This window comes from Hyperolius riggenbachi, chromosome 4 (assembly GCF_040937935.1).
Source record: "Hyperolius riggenbachi isolate aHypRig1 chromosome 4, aHypRig1.pri, whole genome shotgun sequence".
NCBI classification, from domain to species: domain Eukaryota; kingdom Metazoa; phylum Chordata; class Amphibia; order Anura; family Hyperoliidae; genus Hyperolius; species Hyperolius riggenbachi.
The window spans coordinates 353,083,764-353,108,715 of NC_090649.1; the positions used below are offsets into that span (position 1 = coordinate 353,083,764).

The following is a 24,952-nucleotide window of genomic DNA, read 5'->3' on the forward strand; positions in this document are numbered from 1 at the left end:
ACATATACATATATATACAGTGGGTTGCAAAAGCATTCGGCCCCCTTGAAGTTTTCCACATTTTGTCACATTACTGCCACAAACATGCATCAATTTTATTGGAATTCCACATGAAAGACCAATACAAAGTGGTGTACACATGAGAAGTGGAACGAAAATCATACATCATTCCAAACATATTTTACAAATAAATAACTGTAAAGTGGGGTGTGCGTAGTTATTCGGCCCCCTGAGTCAATACTTTGTAGAACAACCTTTTGCTGCAATTACAGCTGCCAGTCTTTTAGGGTATGTCTCTACCAACTTTGCACATCTAGAGACTGAAATCCTTGCCCATTCTTCTTTACAAAACAGCTCCGGCTCAGTCAGATTAGATGGACAGCGTTTGTGAACAGCAGTTTTCACATCTTGCCACAGATTCTCGATTGGATTTAGTTCTGGACTTTGACTGGGCCATTCTAACACATAGATATGTTTTGTTTTAAACCATTCCATTGTTGCCCTGGCTTTATGTTTAGGGTCATTGTCCTGCCGGAAGGTGAACCTCCGCCTCAGTCTCAAGTCTTTTGCAGTCTCCAAGAGGTTTTCTTCCAAGTTTGCCCTGTATTTGGCTCCATCCATCTTCCCATCCACTCTGACCAGCTTCCCTGTCCCTGCTGAAGAGATGCACCCCAACCCCCCCCCCCCCGAGCAGGATACTGCCACCACCATATTTGACAGTGGGGATGGTGTGTTCAGAATGATGTGCAGTGTTAGTTTTCCGCCACACATAGCGTTTTGCATTTTGGCCAAAAAGTTCCATTTTGGTCTCATCTGACCAGAGCACCTTCTTCCACATGGTTGCTGTGTCCCCCACATGGCTTGTGGCAAACTGCAAACGGGACTTCTTATGCTTTCTGTTAACAATGCCTTTCTTCTTGCCACTCTTTCATAAAGGCCAACTTTGTACAGTGCATGACTAATAGTTGTCTTATGGACAGAGTCTCCCACCTGAGCTGTAGATCTCTGCAGCTCGTCCAGAGTCACCATGGGTCTCTTGACTGCATTTCTGATCAGCGCTCTCCTTGTTCGGCCTGTGAGTTTAGGTGGATGGCCTTGTCTTGGTAGGTGTACAGTTGTGTCATACTCCTTCCATTTCTGAATGATCACTTGAACAGTGCTCCGTGGGATGTTCAAGGCTTTGGAAATCTTTTTGTAGCCTAAGCCTGCTTTAAATTTCTCAATAACTTTATCCCTGACCTGTCTGGTGTGTTCTTTGGACTTCACAGTGTTGTTGCTCCCAATATTCTCTTAGACAATCTCTGAGGCCCTCACAGAGCAGCTGTATTTGTACTGACATTAGAATACACACAGGTGCACTCTATTTAGTCATTAGCACTCATCAGCCAATGTCTATAGGCAACTGACTGCACTCAGATCAAAGGGGGCCGAATAATTATGCACACACCACAAATGCTGTCCATTTAAACTGACTGAGCTGGAGCTGTTTTGCAAAGAAGAATGGGCAATGATTTCAGTCTCTAGATGTGCAAAGCTGGTAGAGACATACCCTAAAAGACTGGCAGCTGTAATTGCAGCAAAAGGTGGTTCTACAAAGTATTGACTCAGGGGGCTGAATAATTATGCACACCCTACTTTGCAGTTATTTATTTGTAAAAAGTGTTTGGAATCATGTATGACTTTTGTTCCACTTCTCATGTTTATACCACTTTGTGTTGGTGTTTCATGTGGAATTCCAATAAAATTGATTCATGTTTGTGGCAGTAATGTGACAAAATGTGGAAAACTTTATATATATATATATATATATATATATATATATATATATATATATATATATATATATATATATATATATATATATATATATATACACACACATACACATATATACATATACATACATACATACACAGTGGTTTGCAAAAGTATTCATCCCCCCTTGAAGTTTTCCACATTTTGTCACATTACTGCCACAAACCTGAATCAATTTTATTGGAATTTCACGTGAAAGACCAATACAAAGTACACGTGAGAAGTGGAACGAAAATCATACATGATTCCAAACATTTATTACAAATCAATAACTGCTAAGTGGGGTGTGCGTAATTATTCAGCCCCCTTTGGTCTGAGTGCAGCCAGTTGCCCATAGACATTGCCTGATGAGTGCTAATGACTAAATAGAGTGCACATGTGTGTAATCTAATGTAAGTACAAATACATCTGCTCTGTGACGGCCTCAGATGTTGTCTAAGAGAATATTGGGAGCAACAGCACCATGAAGTCCAAAGAACACACCAGACAGGTCAGGGATAAAGTTATTGAGAAATTTAAAGCAGGCTTAGGCTGCAAAAAGATTTCCAAAGTCTTGAACATCCAACGGAGCACTGTTAAAGCGATCATTCAGAAATGGAAGGAGTATGGCACAACTATAAACCTACCAAGACAAGGCCGTGCACCTAAACGCACAGGTCGAACAAGGAGAGCGCTGAACAGAATTGCAGCCAAGAGGCCCATGGTGGCTCTGGATGGGCTGCAGAGATCTACAGCTCAGGTGGGGGAATCTGTCCATAGAACATCTGTTAGTCGTGCACTGCACAAAAGTTAACCTTTATGGAAGAGTGGCAAGAATAAAGCCATTGTTAACAGAAAAGCATAAGAAGTCCCGTTTGCATTTAGCCACAAGCCATGTGGGGGACACAGCAAACATGTGGAAGAAGGTGCTCTGGTCAGATGAGACCAAAATGGAACTTTTTGCCCAAAATGTAAAACGCTATGTGTGGCGGAAAACTAACACTGCACATCACTCTGAACACACCATCTCCACTGTCAAATATGGTGGTGGCAGCATCATGCCCTCGGGGTGCGTCTCTTCAGCAGGGACAGGGAAGCTGGTCAGAGTGGACGGGAAGATGGATGGAGCCAAATACAGGGCAATCTTGGAAGAAAACCTCTTGGAGTCTGCAAAAGACTTGAGGCTGGGGCGGAGGTTCAGCCCCCTTTGGTCTTCCAGCAGGACAACAACCCTAAACATAAAGCCAGGGCAACAATGGAATGGTTTAAAACAAAACATATCCATGTGTTAGAATGGCCTAGTCAAAGTCCAGATCTAAATCCAATCGAGAATCTGTGGCAAGATCTGAAAACTGCTGTTCACAAACGCTGTCCATTTAAACTGACTAAGCTGGAGCTGTTTTGCAAAGAAGAATGGGCAATGATTTCAGTTTCTAGATGTGCAAAGCTGGTAGAGACATACCCTAAAAGACTGGCAGCTGTAATTTCAGCAAAAGGTGGTTCTACAAAGTATTGACTCAGGGGGCTGAATAATTATGCACACTCCACTTTGCAGTTATTTGTAAAAAGGTTTGGAATCATGTATGATTTTCGTTCCACTTCTCACGTGTACACCACTTTCTATTGGTCTTTCACGTGGAATTCCAATAAAATTGATTCATGTTTGTGGCAGTAATATGACAAAATGTAGAAAACTTCAAGGGGGCCGAATACTTTTGCAATATATATATACCGTATATATATATATATATATATATATATATATATATATATATATATACATACACACACAGGTCCTTCTCAAAAAAATTGCATATTGTGGTAAAGTTCATTATTTTCTGTAATGTACTGATAAACATTAGACTTTCATATATTTTAGATTCATTACACACAACTGAAGTAGTCGAGCCTTTTATAGTTTTAATAATGATGATTTTGGCATACAGCTCATGAAAACCCAAAATTCCTGTCTCAAAAAATTAGCATATCATGAAAAGGTTCTCTAAACGAGCTATTAACCTAATCATCTGAATCAAGGAATTAACTCTAAACACCTGCAAAATATCCCTGAGGCTTTTAAAAACTCCCAGCCTGGTTCATTACTCAAAACCGCAATCATGGGTAAGACTGCCAACCTGACTGCTGCCCAGAAGGCCATCAATGACACCCTCAAGCAAGAGGGTAAGACACAGAAATAAATTTCTGAACGAATAGGCTGTTCCCAGAGTGCTGTATCAAGGCACCTCAGTGGAAAGTCTGTGGGAAGGAAAAAGTGTGACAGAAAACGCTGCACAACGAGAAGAGGTGACCGGACCCGGAGGAAGATTGTGGAGAAGGACAGATTCCAGACCTTGGGGGACCTGCGGAAACAGTGGACTGAGTCTGGAGTAGAAACATCCAGAGCCACAGTGTACAGGCGTGTGCAGGAAATGGGCTGCAGGTGCCGCATTCCCCAGGTCAAGCCACTTTTGTACCAGAAAGTGGCAAAAGCGCCTGACCTGGGCTACGGAGAAGCAGCACTGGACTGTTGCTCAGTGGTCCAAAGTACTTTTTTCGGAGGAAAGCAAGTTTTGCATGTCATTTGGAAATCAAGGTGCCAGAGTCTGGAGGAAGACTGGGGAGAGGGAAATGCCAAAATGTCTGAAGTCCAGTGTCAAGTACCCACAGTCAGTGATGGTCTGGGGTGCCATGTCAGCTGCTGATGTTGGTCCACTGTGTTTTATCAAGGGCAGGGTCAATGCAGCTAGCTATAAGGAGATTTTGGAGCACTTCATGCTTCCATCTGCTGAAAAGCTTTCTGGAGATGAAGATTTCATTTTTCAGCAAGACCTGGCACCTGCTCACAGTGCCAAAACCACTGGTAAATGGTTTACTGACCATGGTATTACTGTGCTCAATTGGCCTGCCAACTCTCCTGACCTGAACCCCATAGAGAATTTGTGGGATATTGTGAAAAGAAAGTTGAGAGACGCAAGACCCAACACTCTGGATGAGCTTAAGGCCGCTATCGAAGCATCCTGGGCCTCCATAACACCTGAGCACTGCCACAGGCTGATTGCCTCCATGCCACGCCGCATTGAAGCAGTCATTTCTGATAAAGGATTCCCGTCCAAGTATTGAGTGCATAACTGAACACAATTATTTGAAGGTTGACTTTTTTTTGTTTTAAAAACACCGTTCTTTTATTGGTTGGATGAAATATGCTAATTTTTTGAGATCGGCATTTTGGGTTTTCATGAGCTGTATGCCAAAATCATCAATATTAAAACAATAAAAGCCTTGAACTACTTCAGTTGTGTGTAATGAATCTAAAATATATGAAAGTCTAATGTTTATCAGTACATTACAGAAAATAATGAACTTTAACACAATATGCTATTCTGTCTGTATCCGGAAGGGAGTCCAGGATTTTTGATTAGCAACCAAGGTTGCTATATTTGAGTTTGCAAGGCTGGGCTCTGGGTTGAGGAGGATGGAATGGGTGGGCCTCTTACCCCACCCGGATACAGATCAGATTCTCCTACCTTACAAGCAGGAAGGCAGATATATGTCAGGTGCAGACCTGTGCATTCGGGCTGAGTGTGTGCAGAAGTGAGCTGCAAGCCTGTGAGTGTGCAGCAGTGAGCTGCAGGACTTGTTATACCAATATCTGGAGTAATATTCCTATCTCTCTGTGAGGAAACAAGGCTGGACAGTTCAGGATTTGTGGACTTTCTTTTCCTGTGGATTATACTCTTGCTGTGGACATTTTGATGCTCTTATGTGGCTGAAGTAAGCCTGCTTTTCCTTCGATATTTGATGCTGAAGCTTGTCTGTTTGAGCATTCAATAAATGAACTGTGCTTTCAACTGACTGTCTCCTGCGTGCTGGCTGAGTCCCAGTCCCCCTGAATTTCACTGATACACACACACACATATACAGACCAAAAGTTTGGACACACCTTCTCATTCAAAGAGTTTTCTTTATTTTCATGGTCATGACTATGAACATTGTAGATTCACACTGAAGGCATCCAAACTATGAATTAACACATGTGGAAGTATAGTACATAACCAAAAAGTGTGAAACTGAAAATGCTTTGAAGAACCTAGAATATGACATTTTCGGTTGCTTCACACTTTTTGATTATGTACTATACTTTCACATGTGTTAATTCAGAGTTTGGATGCCTTCAGTGTGAATCTACAATGTTCATAGTCATGAAAATAAAGAAAACTCTTTGAATGAGAAGGTGTGTTCAAATTTTTGGTCTGTACTGTATATATATCCTATATAATAGGCATACAGCAGGGACAGTTGCTTCTGTGTACCTGGGTCCGTGCTTTTTGCTACTGCGCATGTAGCCTCACACAGGCAGGACGCCAGGGACGGAGCCAGGCGGGCGTGTGAGCGGGTGGCCGGCAGGTGCGTGCTCACAACAGGCGGGTGCGCGCAGACAGACCTAGCCAGTTTTTAAACGGGCTAAGGTCACATATATATATATATATATATATATATATATATATATATATTCTATATATATCTATATATCTCTCTCTATCTATCTATCTATATATATATATATACACACACACACACACACTTATATACACGTTAATACATCATCTGTCATTTTACCGCAGTAACTTTGCTACTTTTTACTTCTAACTTTAATAGTACCCCCTGTCCTCCTCCACATACCCTGCGAATTTGGTGTTTCTAGCTCGTAGGCCGTTCGCCTGCCATTTAAGTCCATAAGGGTTTTTTATGGCCCATACTCACGGGCTACCTTTTGTCCTGTCGCTAGCACACGGGAGCGTGTGTGCGATAGGTTCGGCGACAGCTCCTCGCCAGGTCCTTCCGCGTACACACGCGGAAGAGGGATTAATGAAGCAACGGAAGCTGTTGCCGACTTTCCTCCCCCTCGCCAGAAACGCTGTGGATTGTCTATTATGTTGCTGTCGCTAGTCCGCATACACACGCGGACTAGCGACAGTTGCGGCGAAGTTGCGACGGCAACTGTTGCCATGCGATTGATCGCCGCCAATCGCTTGGCGACAGCAGCGACGAGTGACGGTTTGGGGTGCGTGCCTCATACTCACGGGCGACCTGTCGGCGCAACATGCGCGTGCCACGTGGTTGTGGCGACAATTGTAGCCCGTGAGTATGGGCCATTAGGTCTTTTTAGTAAGGGTCATTTGGGTATTGTTTGGGTTGTGTATTTATGTATACTTAGTTGTTTTAAGAGCCCGTGATTAACCTCCTTGCCGGTCTAAAAAATCCGGCAAGGAGGCATCGCTGCACTTTTTTTTTATTTATTTTTTTTTAAATCATGTAGCGAGCCCAGGGCTCGCTACATGATAGCCGCTGAGCGGCGGCATCCCCCCACCCACTCTGATCGCCTTCGGCGATCAGAGTATGCAGGGAATCCCGTTGAGAACGGGATTTCCTGCAGGGCTTCCCCGGTCGCCATGGCGACCGGGCGGGATGACGTCATGGACGTCGTGACGTCAGAGGGAATCCCGATCCGCCCCTTAGCGCTGCCTGGCACTGATTGGCCAGGCTGCGCAGGGGTCTGGGGCGGGGGGGGGCTCGGCACGGCGGGTAGCGGCGAATCGGCGGCGATCGCGTACTACACGTAGCTAGCAAAGTGCTAGCTGCGTGTAGGAAAAAAAAAATTATGCAAATCGGCCCAGCGGGGCCTGAGAAATCCTCCTGCGCAGGTTACCCCGAACTGTGTTCGGGATAACCGGCAAGGAGGTTAACAAATAATTTATAAGTGATTAATATTGCTTAGGATTTGTTTTGTTTTTTTCACTTATGGTTAGTAGTCTTTATATCCTGGGCACCTCCATCAGTGTTTGTTACATACCTTTAAAAGACCACTGTTGGAAAAAATTATAAAATTAAATATTCACGTAAACACAAAGTAGTATGTCTCTTCCAGAATAAAATGAGCAATACATTACTTTTCTCCTATGTTGCTGTCACTTACAGTAGTTAGTAATATGTCAGAACTGACAGTTTTTTTTTACTAGTCCATCTCTTCATAAGGGATTCTAAGTATTTTATTTATTATTTACAAAAGCACTCCCTGGAAAGGCTCTATACAAAGATGCAGGCCACCCCCCTATCTGTTTGCACACTATTCTGCCATTCACAAAGTACTTTTAAAAATAAGGAAAACCCTAAGAAGTCCCCATGAGGAGATGAACTAGTCCAAAACCCATCAGTTCTGTCTGATTTCTTCCACCTACTGTAAGTGACAGCAACATAGGAGAAAAAAGTAAATGATAGTACATTTTACTCTGGGAGAAATGTACTTTTTATTTACTATATGTGCTTTCATGTATTTTAAATTTTGAAAAGTTTCACAACAATGGTTCTTTAAGATTAAATTTACTTTTACCCTTTTCAATAAAATATGATCAGGTGGGCTTTGTCACATCAAATGAATCAGATTGACCAAGGTATACATTTATTAAAAAAGTAAAAATAGTGCATTAACCACCCTGGCGTTTTGATTTTTTGCGGCGTTCTGCCGCGGTGGGTTTTTTAACCTAATTTTTTTTTTATCATGTAGCTAGCCTAGCGCTAGCTACACGATTCCCCTCTCCCTGCGGTATCCCGCCCACCCCTCCAATCGCCGCCGGCGATCATACCCAGCAGGAAATCCCGCTCTGAACGGTATTTCCGGTTAGGGCTTCCCTCGTCACCATGGCGACGATCGGAATGACGTAATCGACGCCATGACGTCAGGGGGAGTCCCGATCCACCCCATAGCGCAGCCTGGTGGTGATTGGACAGGCTACGCTCAGGTTCTGGGGGAGGGGGGGGGCCCCTTTCGCGGCACGTAGCGGCAGATCGTCGGCGATGGAATTAAACATGCAGCTAGTAAAGTGCTAGCTGCGTGTTTTTTAAAAAAAGATGTAAGAAAAGACCCACCAGGGGCTGAGATATCCACCGCAGCAGTAATGGACGAGCTGAGCTCGTCCGTAACGCTAAGGTGGTTAAAAGAGAATTGAGAAAACGTCATTAAAGTGACCCTGAGACGAACGACAATCAAAGATTTATACATACCTTGGGCTTCCTCCAGCCCCTATGCACCGATCGCTCCCACGCCGTCTTCCTCCGCCTCCTCGTTGTCCCGCTAGAAGTCCTGTTCGTTTGGCCAGTCGGGGGCCCAGCCGTGGCTGGGAGAGATCTGCGCCTGCGCAAAATGCTACCAGCATGCGACGACTGGCCGCGACTGACTAAACTTACGGGACTTCTAATGGGAAAATGAGGAGGTGGAGGAAGATTGTGTGGGAGAGATCAGAGCAGAGGGGGCTTAAGGAAGCCCCAGGTAAGTATAAATGTTTTACTATCAGTTGTCTCTGGTACACTTTAATAACGAACAGACAAAATCATCCATAGTGCATAAAAGTGTTAAAAAATTAGTAGTTTCTGGTCTGTTCGGGCCTTGAATTATGCGGATCTGCTTGCTTGAAGTTTGTTAGAAAATGTACTTCTTGGGGATTCCTGCAGTTCCAGTTCTTTTATGGTGTTAAATCATAAGGCAAAGAAACCAGCCTAATTAGAGGTGCCTACACTCTATCCCCTATGCTATCAAGGCATTTTGTATTGACCTGAGGAAGCGGGCCATGACCTGTGTAATGCGTTGTCTTTTTTCCAGTTGAACAGGTGTCTATATCCTCTGCAGAGGTAAGTAATTACCTCTCTTTTTATTATACAAGTTTTTATTTTGATTTAAGAATACTAAAATAGAACACACATTGGGCGCCTCCATCCTACCCATTATAAGATGGTGCCCGTGCCTCACACAGTCGCAGCGTGTCGGGCCTTCCGCCTCACACAAATCTCTGCCCTCTTGGAAAAGCCAGCAAAATCATTCCCCGGACACCTTCAGCCTCCCTGATGGCTCTAGAGGGAGACACAGAGACCAGACTTCTCCCGCCTCAGGCCTGCGATCCAGGAAACAATGGCGCCAGGTAGGCCGCAATGTCCACTCTCCTCCTGGTCACTTCCACGGGGATATCTCTCCCTATGGGAATCGAGCCCTCACTCCATCCGGAGAGCCTGAAGTGGACTCAGACTCACACTGCCGGGCTCGTTCCACTTCCCACAGCCCCTCTTGAAGGAAGAAGATCCAGGGCTCTCTCACAACACACAACGGAGCTCCTCCCCTCAGGAGACAGAGCGCACACCCACCTCACATCACTCCAAACGCAGGCTGTCACGCCATGAAAGTTGCGGAGGTTTAAGCAGATCCTCTGGCAGTCTATCTGATATTTCTTCCAGGGCTTCTCACAGATTAGAGAAGTGACCTTAAAGAGTACCTACGCTCTCTACCCACCCTCTCTGACCTGAATCGATGTGTCTCCAGACTTGAGAATACATACAAGAAAGACTCAGAACCTTAAAAAATGATATTGCACATATTAGTCATCGTGTCTCAGATTTCGAGTCCACTATTGATCAGATTTAAAATAGACTTGACACACACCAACAAGCTATTATTGCCCAAGCTAACCAAAGTCAATATTTTCTGCTGCACCTGGATGATATGGAAAATCACAATAGACGTAGCAACATCAGAATCCGCGGTGTCCCCGAGTCTGTTGATCCGACTGAGATAGAGAATGCTATACAGAAGATCTTGCAGCAACTTTTGAGAAAACTATAGTAAAGGCAATATTCTTGAATTTAATCACTGTGTGCACATTCTTTTCTGGTTTGCGGAGACCGAACCACCTGCCTTGCCCTCGGTTCACACCGTATTGTAGGGGCTCTCTTAAATGACATAATAGGGGGGTATCTGAATTCTGGGATCCGGGGAAGGCCATCACTCAGAAGTCTCCGATGTTGCCTGACTATGCCTGCTATGGCATCACTGCAGACATCAGAGGAAAGACAGAGGGGCCAGGAGAAGATGGGGACAGATTAACGGGGTGTAACAGTGATAAAGATAAGCAACATTTTCAATATAACACAAACAGTTCAAGGAAGATCCTGTAACAAGTTTTTCTTCAATTTCTCCTAAGTCTGTATTTGCAGTGCAGACACTTGATGAACAGTACAACAAACTGACCCTGACTTCACAATTGGGTGCGCACCCCCCCCCCTTGCTCCCCAGTGGTCCAAGTGGACCGCTTACAGTTCGTAGAAGTGTGCGGTAGGGCCCAGTGACGTTTCTTGTTCCGGTGAACACAGGATTTGGAACCATGAAGTTCTACTCAGCATGCAGGGATCCAGTTGGATAATGATGAAGTTCAATAGCAGATGTTCTTTGGTATTCTGGTCGTCCTACAAAATGTGAGGTATGATTTAATCCGGGATTCTACAGTCACTGTCCGGTACCTCGAAAGCACTGTGAGTCTCTTACTATTAGTGGCAATCCACACAGTTCTCTCTCTAATCAGCCATTGCACAGTTCTTTTCAATGTAGCTCTACTGAATGCAGTCTTTTCTTATCAACTCTCTCCCTCTCTCTGATCAGCAATTACACAGTCCATTTCAGTGTAGCTCCTCTGAATGCAGTCTTTTCTTATTAACTCTCTCCCTCTCTCTGATCAGCAATTAGGGCCTTTTTCCACTACCCTGCGATTTGATTTTGATCGCAAATCGCAAGGTACATTAAACTAATGGAAACTGCAGCAGCATTTTCCATTAGTGCGATCCGATTGCGATGCGATTTTACTCAAAACGCGATCGTCGTCCTGCTGCGTTTTGGGTGTGATTGAGCTTTACTATAATGAGAAAAGTAGCTCAATCGCATGGTGGAAATTGAAACGCATTTCATAGTGGAAAAGAGCCCTAACACAGTCCATTTCAGTGTAGCTCCTCTGACTGCGGTCTTTTCATATTAACTCTCTCTCTATCTGATCAGCAATGACACAGTCCATTTCAGTGTAGCTCCTCTGAATGCAGTATTTTCATATTAACTTTCTTTCTCTACACACTTCTCTAGCAGCACAAGAGAAAAACAACAAACCTTGTCCTGCTTCTGCCCAGAAGTCTTTAGAACTTTTCCCCCTCCTCTGCATCTAGAGCCAGGCTCTACTACACTCCCGGGGGTGTGTCCCTTCATCCTTTAGCTGATCTCTTAAAGGGCCATAATCAAAGTAATACAGAAACACATTTACTTTGCATTTCAACACAATTTAAACAGGGTAATGAAACTTGGCAGCATTATATAAATGTTACTTACATATCCCCCCCCCCCCCTCACTTTAATATTGGCAGTCCCTGTCAATGACTGAGGCAGTGTGGTAACAGATCATTGCATAGCAGGCGAAACGAACTAGTCTAGTGGCACGTCTGAGGGCTGCTGGTGTGCTCTGGGGTGCTGCAGCCATGGGCTGAGAAGGACCAGCAGGTTCTGCACCAGAAGGAGCACCACCTAGAGGCACAGTAGTCACAAGTGGAAAACCCTCAGTAGTAGGGAGCGGCCAACAATCATCCTCATCATCGTAGGCCCATTCATTACCACTGGGCTCCAGCTGTGGGAGCTCGTTGACATTAACAGTTCTATCACAATTTATTCCACCAGAGAGACATGTGCGCAACATATTTCGATGAAGGACTCGAACAAAATCAGTCCCTTGTTTCTGGACTTCATACACTGGCCCATCCGCATACTTGCAGCTAACACGATATGGCACAGCCTCCCATTTGCCTTCCAATTTTCCATGAGGCTTCTTGACACGCACCAGGTCACCTGGCTGTAGTGGACCACTGTGCACCGGGGTCCTATTAGGATGGGAATTCTCTTGTAGACGCTGCCGCACTAATCGATGAACTGTCTCTAGCCTCTGCCGGTGTGCCCGCACCCAGGAGGTTGGATCTCTTGGATGGAATCCATCTATGTCATTTAATTGCAACTCCCCAACACTCCGTCCAAAGAGGAGAGTGTACGCGGAATACCCTGTTGAATGGACTTGTTATAGGCCCACACCATCTCGGACAGAAACTGAGGCCACTGTAATTTCTTTTCCTCCTCCAGTGTTCGCACCATCTGTAACAGAGTTCGGTTGAAGCGTTCACAGGCCCCGTTTCCTTGTGGATGGTGTGGGGTTGTGTGTGACTTCTTTATCCCATAAATACATTGCATTTCCTTCATTACATGTCCCTCGAAACAGGCACCTTGGTCGGAGTGGATGTGTTGTGGACAGAGCCCGAGCGGCCGTCTCAGCTGTCTGGTCCTTTGTGGCAGTTGTGACACACCTGAGAAAACTGTGCGTGCGCCATTCAAGTCACAAACGCACTTGCAAGTTTTATTGCAAGCAACCAGAGTGACATTTTTTGGTTTAAATCCACTTTTTCTTTCTCTTACTCTCTGGCTGCTAACAAACACTGGCTAATTACATAGCTAATAGCTAATTACATAGCATGACACTGGTCCTGAGAGATTTTCAGCCCTCTGGATCTTTCGGAACCAGCGCCAGTAAGGTGAAAGGGGGGGACGGGGGACGGTGCTATTAGCGATCCAGACTCCTCGTGTTTGGTATTAGCCGACACACACATTTACGTTGATTATGAATATTCATTCGGGTTCTTGATATTACCTACGGGCATGCAGAGAGCGGGCAAAATATGAATTAGCCCAAAACCTCTCCCTGCCTAAGGGGGCGCTGCCTTATTCAAATTGCACAAGGGTTTACTAAAGACAGGTCCTGTTTGACTAACATGCTCAGCTTTTATGAGGTAGTGAATGCTAATATGGATATTGGGAATGCTGTAGATGTGATATACTTGGACTTTGCAAAGGCCTTCGACACTGTTCCCCACAGAAGTCTGGTGCAAAAGTTGAGGATGCAAGGACTGGGGAAGAGTTTGTGTGCATGGATAGGGAACTGGCTAATGGACAGAAAACAAAGAGTTGTGGTCAATGGATCGTACTCAAAATGGGAGACTGTGAGCAGTGGGGTCCCACAGGGGTCTGTACTGGGTCCAGTGCTCTTCAATTTATTTATTAATGACCTAGTAGATGCAGTAGTGAGCAATATTGCTATTTTTGCAGATGATACAAAATTGTGCAGAATCATCAACTCTCAGGAAGATAGTGTCATATTGCAACAGGATCTGGATAGGATGGCTATATGGGCACATACATGGCAGATGAAATTCAATGTTGACAAATGTAAAGTCATGCATTTTGGTCGTACCAATGGTCTAGCACCATACAAAATAAATGGGATACAGTTGGGGACATCAAACTTGGAGAAGGACTTAGGAGTACTCATCGACAACAAGTTAAATAATCGTACTCAATGCCTAGCCGCTGCAGCTAAAGCAAACAAAATTTTGGGATGCATTAAAAGGGAAATAAAAACTCGAGATGCTAGCATAATATTGCCCCTGTTTAACTCTCTAGTAAGGCCACATCTGGAATATGGAATTCAGTTCTGGGCACCACATTACAAAAAAGATATTGCAGTTTTAGAGCAGGTGCAGAGACGAGCTACAAAATTGATACGTGGGATGGAAGGTCTCGCTTACCAAGAAAGGTTAGATAAACTGGGTTTATTTAGTCTAGAGAAAAGACGCCTTAGAGGAGATCTAATTAACATGTATAAATACATCAGAGGGCAATATAATAGCTTGGCGGATGAGCTTTTTGTCCCTAGGCCTTCTCAACGGACTAGAGGACATGATCTGCGCATGGAGGAAAAAGTTTTAGCCATTTATTTAGGAAAGGGTTCTTTACAGTAAGCGTGATTAAAATGTGGAATGCATTGCCACAGGAAGTCGTTATGGCAAACTCTATACCTGCATTTAAAGGGGGCTTAGATGCTTTCCTTGCATTGAAAGACATCCATGCCTACAATTACTAGGTTATGCCTAATGATGTTGATCCAGGGATTTTATCGGATTGCCATCTGGAGTCAGGAAGGAATTTTTCCCTTTTGGGGCTAATTGGACCATGCCTGGTGGTTTTTTTTTCGCCTTCCTCTGGATCAACAGGGGTATGTGGGGGACGGGCTGGAGTTGTACTTTGTACTGGTTGAACTCGATGGACGTATGTCTTTTTTCAACCAAAATAACTATGTAACTATGTAAGGCTGGACTTGTATGTGTCATACCTCCCCCCACCTACAGTGAGGAACAAAACTCACATGACCCAAAGGTCCAGGTCCTTCCCCTTTCATCTGACATCGAAGTAACATCAAATCGACCAGCCCGCAGGACACGGGCCCCAAAACCGCCATCTTGGACTTTACGCCAAAGACTTGCGATTGTCGCATGGACTACCAATAACGGTATTTGAACTGTATATCCAGACATTCTGTTTCTCTTCATCTCTACTCTCTTTGTATCAAACCAAACTGTTCTAAAGTAAGCTCTGTGTGTATGTAGTTTTAGAATAAAACTAGCGATTTTTTATCGTTCAGTCTTGGGCCTGTTCTGGTCATCTGATTGCTGCTATAACGAATCTGCCCTCTGAAGAGTCAGTCATACTACCGCATTGTTTTATTATTTGCTTATAAATTGTTGATTTGCTAGCTAGGTTGTAAATAACCGTTTCTTCCTTTTAGGATTAGGTAGTACCAGATTGCCTGTGCGAAATCGATAACTTTAGTTTCTCGATTGTAAATACAATTCGAGATTGCATCATATATGGACCCAGTAACCTTTCTTTAAACGTCGCATTGCTCACAGTCTTTAAGCCTTCGAAAGTGACTATTCCCCGAATGGTGACTGGAGCATGTCGAACATGATTGGGCTGGCTACCGTATTGTGATAGCGTTGGGGTCTCCTCGCCCTATCGATCGGGGAAATCGGCGCTGGAAATCGGGTATTTACCCGATTTCCAGCGCAAAATCGATATTTTTAGTTTATAGATTGTACATACATTTGCCTTCAGCAGTCTCTAGTGCATGAGACCTGCATGGCAACAGTGGCCTAGTAATACGGGATTGGTGAATATTTGTCCCCTTACATAATGTCGGCAGCTGCGCGACCAATCTTTATTGTCAGTCTGTTCACCGTACTTCCTGTGTATGCTAACGGGAGCAGACTAGACGGGATTGGCACGCTCTGTCGCCTTAACCCTTTCTCCCTCTGACGATCCAGCAACCGGTCTTCGTTGTCCGTCTGCACCCCTACTTCCTGCGTACACTAACGGGAGCAGATCTCGACGGGATCGCGGGGCTGGATTGTCACAGCAGTCACAACCGCAAATTTGGCAAAGTGGTCCACCATTACGAGGTAATATTGATGTCCGCTGTTGGATGGGCCCACCATTAGGTACAGATCCTTTTAAAAAAAATTAGCATATTGTGATAAAGTTCATTATTTTCTGTAATATACTGATAAACATTAGACTTTCATATATTTTAGATTCATTACACACAACTGAAGTAGTTCAAGCCTTTTATTGTTTTAATATAGAGGATTTTGGCATACAGCTCATGAAAACCCCAAATTCCTATCTCAAAAAATTAGCATATTTCATCCGACCAATAAAAGAAAAGTGTTTTTAAAACAAAAAAAAAAAATCAACCTTCAAATAATTATGTTCAGTTATGCACTCAATACTTGGTCAGGAATCCTTTTGCAGAAATGACTGCTTCAATGAAGCGTGGCATGGAGGCAATCAGCCTGTGGCGCTGCTCAGGTGTTATAGAGGATGCTTCGATAGCGGCCTTAAGCTCAACCGGAGTGTTGGTCTTGCGTCTCTCAACTTTATCTTCACAATATCCCACAGATTCTCTATGGGGTTCAGGTCAGGAGAGTTGGCAGGCCAATTGAGCACAGTAATACCATGGTCAGTAAACCATTTACCAGTGGTTTTGGCACTGTGAGCAGGTGCCAGGTCGTGCTGAAAATTGAAATCATCTCAAAGCTTTTCAGCAGATGGAAGCATGAAGTGCTCCATAATCTCCTGATAGCTAGCTGCATTGACCCTGCCCTTGATAAAACACAGTGGACCAACACCAGCCGCTGACATGGCACCCCAGACCATCACTGACTGTGGGTACTTGACACTGGACTTCAGGCATTTTGGCATTTCCCTCTCCCCAGTCTTCCTCCAGACTCTGGCACCTTGATTTCCGAATGACATGCAAAAGTTGCTTTCATCCGAAAAAAGTACTTTGGACCACTGAGCAACAGTCCAGTGCTGCTTCTCTGTAGCCCAGGTCAGGCGTTTCTGCCGCTGTTTCTGGTTCAAAAGTGGCTTGACCTGGGGAATGCGGCACCTGCAGCCCATTTCCTGCACACGGTGACTCTGGATGTTTCTACTCCAGACTTAGTCCACTGCTTCCGCAGGTCCCCCAAGGTCTGGAATCAATACTTCTCCACAATCTTCCTCAGGGTCCGGTCACCTCTTCTCGTTGTGCAGCGTTTTCTGCCACACTTTTTCCTTCCCACGGACTTCCCACTGAGGTGCCTTGATACAGCACTCTGGGAACAGCCTATTCAGAAATTTCTTTCTGTGTCTTACCCTCTTGCTTGAGGGTGTCAATGATGGTCTTCTGGACAGCAGTCAGGGCGGCAGTCTTACCCATGATTGCGGTTTTGGGTAATGAACCAGGCTGGGAGTTTTTAAAAGCCTCAGGAATCTTTTGAAGGTGTTTAGAGTTAACTAGTTGATTCAGATGATTAGGTTAATAGCTCATTTAGAGAACCTTTTCATGATATGCTAATTTTTTGAGATGGGAATTTCCTCACAAGTTCGACAGCTGTGGCATACTTCTTCAACCGTTTGACGGAGACTAGGGCTATAAATAAGTCGGTGCAACCAGCGGAAGGTCTTTTCATGACTAAAATGTCCATTCTTAGTATCAGCCTCAAGAGCTAAGATTTGAGCCAATTCACTAGGCACCACAATTTGATGCCGAATGTCGATTTCAAAAGGTAGATGGACCTTCCGACATAGCAGTCCATTTTTCATCTCCAACTTTTCCCATTGGCTCAGGACTGTTCACATTTCACATGTCAGTCTTCCTCTTTCCTCTGTACAGGGCTTCTTGCCTTTTTTAACACACTCGATCCCTTTCGCCAACCCCTCATGGGCCTGCTGTATCTGTGCCCCTTCCTGTCGTGAGGGACCAAAGAAAGGAGCCAACTCAGTCCCCTCCACCGAACACTGAATAGCAGCGACCAAGGCCTGTGAGAATTTGCTGAAATCCGGCATCTCCATACAGGGAGTGCAGAATTATTAGGCAAATGAGTATTTTGACCACATCATCCTCTTTATGCATGTTGTCTTACTCCAAGCTGTATAGGCTCGAAAGCCTACTACCAATTAAGCATATTAGGTGATGTGCATCTCTGTAATGAGAAGGGGTGTGGTCTAATGACATCAACACCCTATATCAGGTGTGCATAATTATTAGGCAACTTCCTTTCCTTTGGCAAAATGGGTCAAAAGAAGGACTTGACAGGCTCAGAAAAGTCAAAAATAGTGAGATATCTTGCAGAGGGATGCAGCACTCTTAAAATTGCAAAGCTTCTGAAGCGTGATCATCGAACAATCAAGCGTTTCATTCAAAATAGTCAACAGGGTCGCAAGAAGCGTGTGGAAAAACCAAGGTGCAAAATAACTGCCCATGAACTGAGAAAAGTCAAGCGTGCAGCTGCCAAGATGCCACTTGCCACCAGTTTGGCCATATTTCAGAGCTGCAACATCACTGGAGTGCCCAAAAGCACAAGGTGTGCAATACTCAGAGACATGGCCAAGGTTAGAAAGGCTGAAAGACGACCACCACTGAACAAGACACACAAGCTGAAACGTCAAGACTGGGCTAAGAAATATCTCAAGACTGATTTTTCTAAGGTTTTATGGACTGATGAAATGAGAGTGAGTCTTAATGGGCCAGATGGATGGGCCCGTGGCTGGATTGGTAAAGGGCAGAGAGCTCCGGTCCGACTCAGACGCCAGCAAGGTGGAGGTGGAGTACTGGTTTGGGCTGGTATCATCAAAGATGAGCTTGTGGGGCCTTTTCGGGTTGAGGATGGAGTCAAGCTCAAATCCCAGTCCTACTGCCAGTTTCTGGAAGACACCTTCTCCAAGCAGTGGTACAGGAAGAAGTCTGCATCCTTCAAAAAAAACATGATTTTTATGCAGGACAATGCTCCATCACACGCGTCCAAGTACTCCACAGCGTGGCTGGCAAGAAATGGTATAAAAGAAGAAAAACTAATGACATGGCCTCCTTGTTCACCTGATCTGAACCCCATTGAGAACCTGTGGTCCATCATAAAATGTGAGATTTACAAGGAGGGAAAACAGTACACCTCTCTGAACGGTGTCTGGGAGGCTGTGGTTGCTGCTGCATGCAATGTTGATGGTGAACAGATCAAAACACTGACAGAATCCATGGATGGCAGGCTTTTGAGTGTCCTTGCAAAGAAAGGTGGCTATATTGGTCACTGATTTGTTTTTGTTTTGTTTTTGAATGTCAGAAATGTATATTTGTGAATGTTGAGATGTTATATTGGTTTTACTGGTAAAAATAAATAATTGAAATGGGTATATATATTTGTTTTTTGTTAAGTTGCCTAATAATTATGCACAGTAATAGTCACCTGCACACACAATATCTCCCTAAAATAGCTAAAACTAAAAAACAAAACTACTTTCAAAAATATTCAGCTTTGATATTAATGAGTTTTTTGGGTTCATTGAGAACATGGTTGTTGTTCAATAATAAAATTATTCCTCAAAAATACAACTTGCCTAATAATTCTGCACCCCCTGTATGTTCTAACTCATGATCCACATCTCCGGTGGGGGGCTGGGTAGTTACCCTGGAAAGTCCATCAGCGTTCTGGTTTTCTGTCTTGAACCGGCACTTAATGCGGTAATTGAACTTCGACATTCGGGCTATCCACCTCTGCTCCAAAGCCCTGAGCCGAGCATTTTCCACGTGAGCTAGTGGGTTGTTGTCAGTCAGTACTAGGACTTCAGCCCAGGTTAAATATTCTGAGAACTTTTCTGTCATGGCCCATACCAGCGCTAGCAGCTCCATATTAAATGAACTGTAATTTTCAGGGTTTCTTTCGGAGTCTCGCAAAGACCGGCTGGCATATGCTATAACACGCTCCTAGCCATCCTGAAACTGAGAAAGCACCGCTCCAAGACCATACAGGCTTGCATCTGTATATAGCTGAAAGGGCAAGCGATAATCAGCATACACCAAGATTGGTGCCGTTGTCCGAGCATCCTTCAATGCCCGGAAGGCTTGTTCTTGCTCAGGCCCCCATTTCACAGACCGGTTCTTCGGACCACCGGATGTGTCTCGCAGGAGAGCATTAAGTGGTGCTGCTATCCTAGCGAAATCCTTAAAGGATACCCGAACTGACATGTGACATGATGAGATAGACATGTGTGTGTACAGTGCCTAGCACACAAATAACTATGCTGTGTTCCTTTTTTTTTCTTTCTCTGCCTGAAAGAGTTAAATATCAAGTATGTAAGTGGCTGACTCAGTCCTGACTCAGACAGGAAGTGACTACAGTGTGACCCTCACTGATAAGAAATTCCCCTTTTTGCCTCTTTCTTGCTCTCAGAAGCCAATTTCTGCTAGCAAAGTGTTTTATAGTTGGAATTTCTTATCAGTAAGGGTCACACTGTAGTCACTTCCTGTCTGAGTCAGGACTGAGTCAGCCACTTACATACCTGATATTTAACTCTTTCAGGCACAGAAAGCAAAAAGGAACACCACATAGGTTTTTGTGTGCTAGGCACTGTACATACACATGTCTATCTCATCATGTCACATGTCAGTTCGGGTATCCTTTAATAAACCGTCGATAGTAACCGGCCACTCTAAGGAATGTCCTCACTTCTCGCAGGGTAGTTGGTGTCGGCCAATCTTGAACAGCCGCTATTTTGTCCCTCGATGGTCGCACCCCTTCTGCTGATACACGATGCCCCAGATAATCAATTTCAGACTGAAACAACCGACACTTACTAGGTTTCAGTTTAAGTCCATGTTTCTTCAATCGCTGAAATACTTGTCCCAAGTGATAGAGATGATCTTCAAAAGTTGCAGAGTACACTATAATGTCGTTGAGATAGATGAGAGTGAACTCAAAGTCACCAAGACATTTCTCCATCAATCGTTGAAACGTTCCCGGTGCATTTGTCAGCTCAAAGGGCATCTGGTTAAATTCATATAGCCCTATAGGCAAGATGAATGCGGTCTTCTCTCTCTCAGCCATCGGCGCCTGCCAATACCCACTACCAAGGTCCAGCGAGGAGAAGTAGCGGGCTCTTCCTAGCGCCGAGAGGGACTCCTCAATTCGGGGTAAGGGGTAGGAATCTCGTACAGTGCAGGCATTTAGCTTCCGGTAGTCCACGCAAAATCAAATGGACCCATCCTTTTTCTTTACCAGTACCACTGGAGCTGCCCAAGGACTTTGACTTTCTTGAAGGATTCCACCCTGCAGCATCTGTGTCAACAGTTTTTTCACCTCCTGATACATCTGTGAAGGGATTCGTCGGTAGCGTTCTCTGATCGGAGGGGCGTCTCCGGTGGGTATCATGATAGATTCCTGTTGTACATCCAAAGTCTTCAGCATGACACGCAAAGACTCCACTTTTTGGATCTGTTCCAGAGAGCACGAAGAAGTCTCCATCTTCATCTGCTCCCGAATTGAACTGCCATTCCATTCAGGGGTGGGGCTCCCATCTCCACCCATGGACACAGTTACCGTCCACTCATCTCTTTCAGCCGGCTCCAGTTGCATCTGAGTGACTTCTCTTACTTGTTCCGGAGTCACAAAAAGGTTGGCCAGCAGCCTCCCTGGGGCTAGACTTATACTCTGGTTCTGGGTGTTCACACATCGCAGTTGTACTCTCCCATGGCGGACTACTGCCAATGAACGGGGTACTAGCGGATCGACACCTCCCTCGACTGTCTGCAGTGGTTCGATCAAAACACAGCTATACCTTCCAACTTCCGACAAGTGCCTACGGGCATGGACATTATAGTCTCTCGAATAGGTGGCAACGTAACCTTTGTATGTCGAGGGACCAAAATTTAAGCCAGAGGGCACTGTGCATCTGGACTTTTCTGCAAACCACATGTCCGGACCAGCCGCTGGAATGCTGTCTGTGTAGGCCGATGGCTGGTGGTTTCCTTCCAATAACCATGACCTCTTTTCAAAGAGAATCTGATCCAATTCTTTTAACACATTCATCCCCAAGATGACAGGGACCTTTTCTTCATGTGATTCCTGTACCACAACAATACCTTTCTTGCCTAAATCTTGACCACATAACCTGACATTCATCGAGGCCACTCCCACCACGGGTACTGGTAGCTGATTAGCTGCAACCACTCGAAGAAATGTATGAGGATCATATTTCACACGCCGTTGAAAATATCTTTCATAAAAGTCTTTACTCAGGGTGGTCACTTGGGAGCCCGTATTAATCATCCCGGTAACTGGGGTACCTTCCAATTCCATCTGTATTATGGGACTTGCAGCAATTAGGTCTTCATCAGGGCATCCTACTCTAAGTCTGTTTCTCAGTTTCCCCTACTACATGCCCTACAGCAGCAGGGGACTTCAGTTTAACGGCGGTCTCTCAAACTCGTCGCTGCCCTGGACATCTAGCAGCAACATGGCCCATACGTCCACACTCCCAGCAACGTATTTTCCGGCACTCAGGCCATTGGTTAGGGCCCCTTCGCTAAGCCCTGTCAGTCTCTCCTGAGGGTTGTACTGGATTACTAGGACCCCTTCGGTAAGTCCTATCCTCCTCCCTCCAACGGGGCTGTGGAGGGTTCTGACCTTCTTGGTGGGAACGACCTACCCCTTCTTCTCTAGCTTGCTGGAGGCCTGAAATTCTCATAGAGTTCTCATTACAACTGGTTTGTAGGTGTTCCATTTGCTCTCGCAATTTTTGCATTACTGTGAGTATCTCTTTGACCGTCCCTTTTTTTTTTACAGTTTCTGGGCTGGGGCTAGCTCCCTGTGACAGAGAGACTCCTACGATAGTGTGAGGTTTTAGGACCATACTATTGGCATGTGAGATGGCCTCCACTTGTTAATCATGAAATTTAGCTCTGGTCTCTCATCATATAAAGTCCTGCATGGCAACAGACAAACTGCTGTCACGGATCCCCAGGACAAACTGGTCACGAAGAGTCCTGTCAGGGTTACAGAAGGCTGGTTAGCCCCAGCTTTCCTTCCCTTGAATATCTTGGAGCAATCCGTTAGGGCATTTGCATATTGGGGAAGACTGTCTCTCTCCTTGTACCCTCTGGAAGAATCGGGCCTGCAATGCAGAATCGGGCCAGCAATGCAGTTTCTCCATAAATGGTTTCTAGAATCTGAACCACTTGCTCAAATATCTTTCTTTGTTCTAATGGCCGTAATATCACTGTAGTCTTCGCATCCCCTTGTAACATCAATATGGCTAACTCTACTAGTACCTCTGGTGTAGTCTGGTACATGCGCTGTACCATTCGTATCAGCTCCGCCCACACATTCACAGACAATGTTATTGCCATCAAATTTACCTGACTCATTACAGCCCCTGCTGGCATTTTTCCTTCAGCACCCTCCCTTCTAACGGGTGCGTCACCATCCATTTTGGTTTGCGGATTGATCCTGCCGACTACGCAAATTTGTGAACCAGGGGCAAGGCAGGTTGGTTTGGGCTCCGCAAACCAGAAAATAATGTGCACACAGTGATTAAATTCAAGAATATTGACTTTACTATGGTTACTATGGAAAGACAGATTAATGGGGTGTAACAGTGATAAAGATAAGCAACATTTTCAATATAACACAGTTACATAGTTACATAGTTATTTTGGTTGAAAAAAGACATACGTCCATCGAGTTCAACCAAATACAAGGAACAGTTCAAGGAAGATCCTGTAACAAGTTTTTCTTCAATTTCTCCTAAGTCTGTATTTGCAGTGCGGACACTTGATTAACAGTACTACAAACTGACCCTGACTGACCCCGACTTCACAATAGGGTGTGCACCCCCCCTTGCTCCCCAGTGGTTCAAGTGGACCGCTTACAGTTTGTAGAAGTGTATGGTGGGGCCCAGTGACGTTTCTTGTTCTGGTGGACACAGGATCTGGAACCATGAAGTCCTACTCAGCATGCAGAGATCCAGTTGGATAATGATGTTCTTTGGTATTCTGGTCGTCCTACAAAATGTGTGTACTGAGGTATGATTTTATCCGGGATTCTACAGTCACCGTCCGGTACCTTGACAGCATTGTGAGTCTCTTACTATTAGTGGCAATCCACACAGTTCTCTCTCTAATCAGCCATTGCATAGTTCTTTTCAATGTAGCTCCTCTGAATGCAGTCTTTATACTAAGGTCTCTCTCTGCACACAGTCCATTTCAGTGTAGCTCCTCTGAATGCAGTCTTTTCTTATTAAGTCTCTCCCTCTCTCTGATCAGGAATGACAGTCCATTTCAGTGTAGCTCCTCTGAATGCAGTATTTTCATATTAACTTTCTCTACACACTTCTCTAGCAGCACAAGAGAAAAACAACAAACCTTGTCCTGCTTCTGCCGAGAAGTCTCTAGAACTTTTCCCCCTCCTCTGCATCTAGAGCCAGGCTCTACTACGCTCCCAGGGGTGAGTCCCTTCAACCTTCAGCGGATCTCTTAAAGGGCCATAATCAAAGTAATACAGAAAAACATTTACTTTGCATTTCAACACAATTTAAACGGGGTAATGAAACTTGGCAGCATTATATAAATGTATGTAAAAAACAGTGAGATAGAAGTAAAAGTGTGTATGACCCGATTGAGCAGAAATCACAGATAATTTGTCAATATATCAAAAAATACTTTATTAATGCAAAGAGAAATATACACTAAAACACACAGTTAAAAATGTGCCCGCCCCTCACCCCCAGTAATCCCCCCGCATAACCTGATCCCCCAACCCCTACAAAACCCCACTGCTGGATCTAAATCTCCGCTAAAAATGAAAAAATGGCATTTATGGCTTTTCTTGACTGTTCAGACACTCCATGGGCTTTTCTAAGAAAGAATGACTATTTCTTTTGGTGCAAAAAATGGTCTTGAAAAATCAATTGGTGCTGCTTATGGTTAAGTGTGTATTGCGTGGCCAAAAAGCTATCTGATTATGTATATAGGGTATCATTTTAATCGTGACAAGCAAAATAATAGAATTTGGGGTGTTTGAGATCTGAGGCCTATGACATTTGAATTTTTTTAAG

General features: G+C 44.5%; 1 protein-coding gene across 4 annotated transcripts in view; it reads right to left on the minus strand.

Moving 5' to 3' along the window:
• Positions 1–24,952, minus strand: part of MEMO1 (mediator of cell motility 1) — a 715,696-nt gene that overhangs the window by 124,336 nt on the left and 566,408 nt on the right. Inside the window, exon 8 of one of the 4 annotated variants that reach the window (XM_068231918.1) lies at positions 10,931–11,079. The exons of the other annotated variants lie outside the window; for them this stretch is intronic. Within the exon in view, the coding sequence (XP_068088019.1) occupies positions 10,931–11,079 (149 nt within the window). The remainder of the gene's footprint in view (positions 1–10,930; positions 11,080–24,952) is intronic. 4 annotated transcript variants of the gene reach the window in all.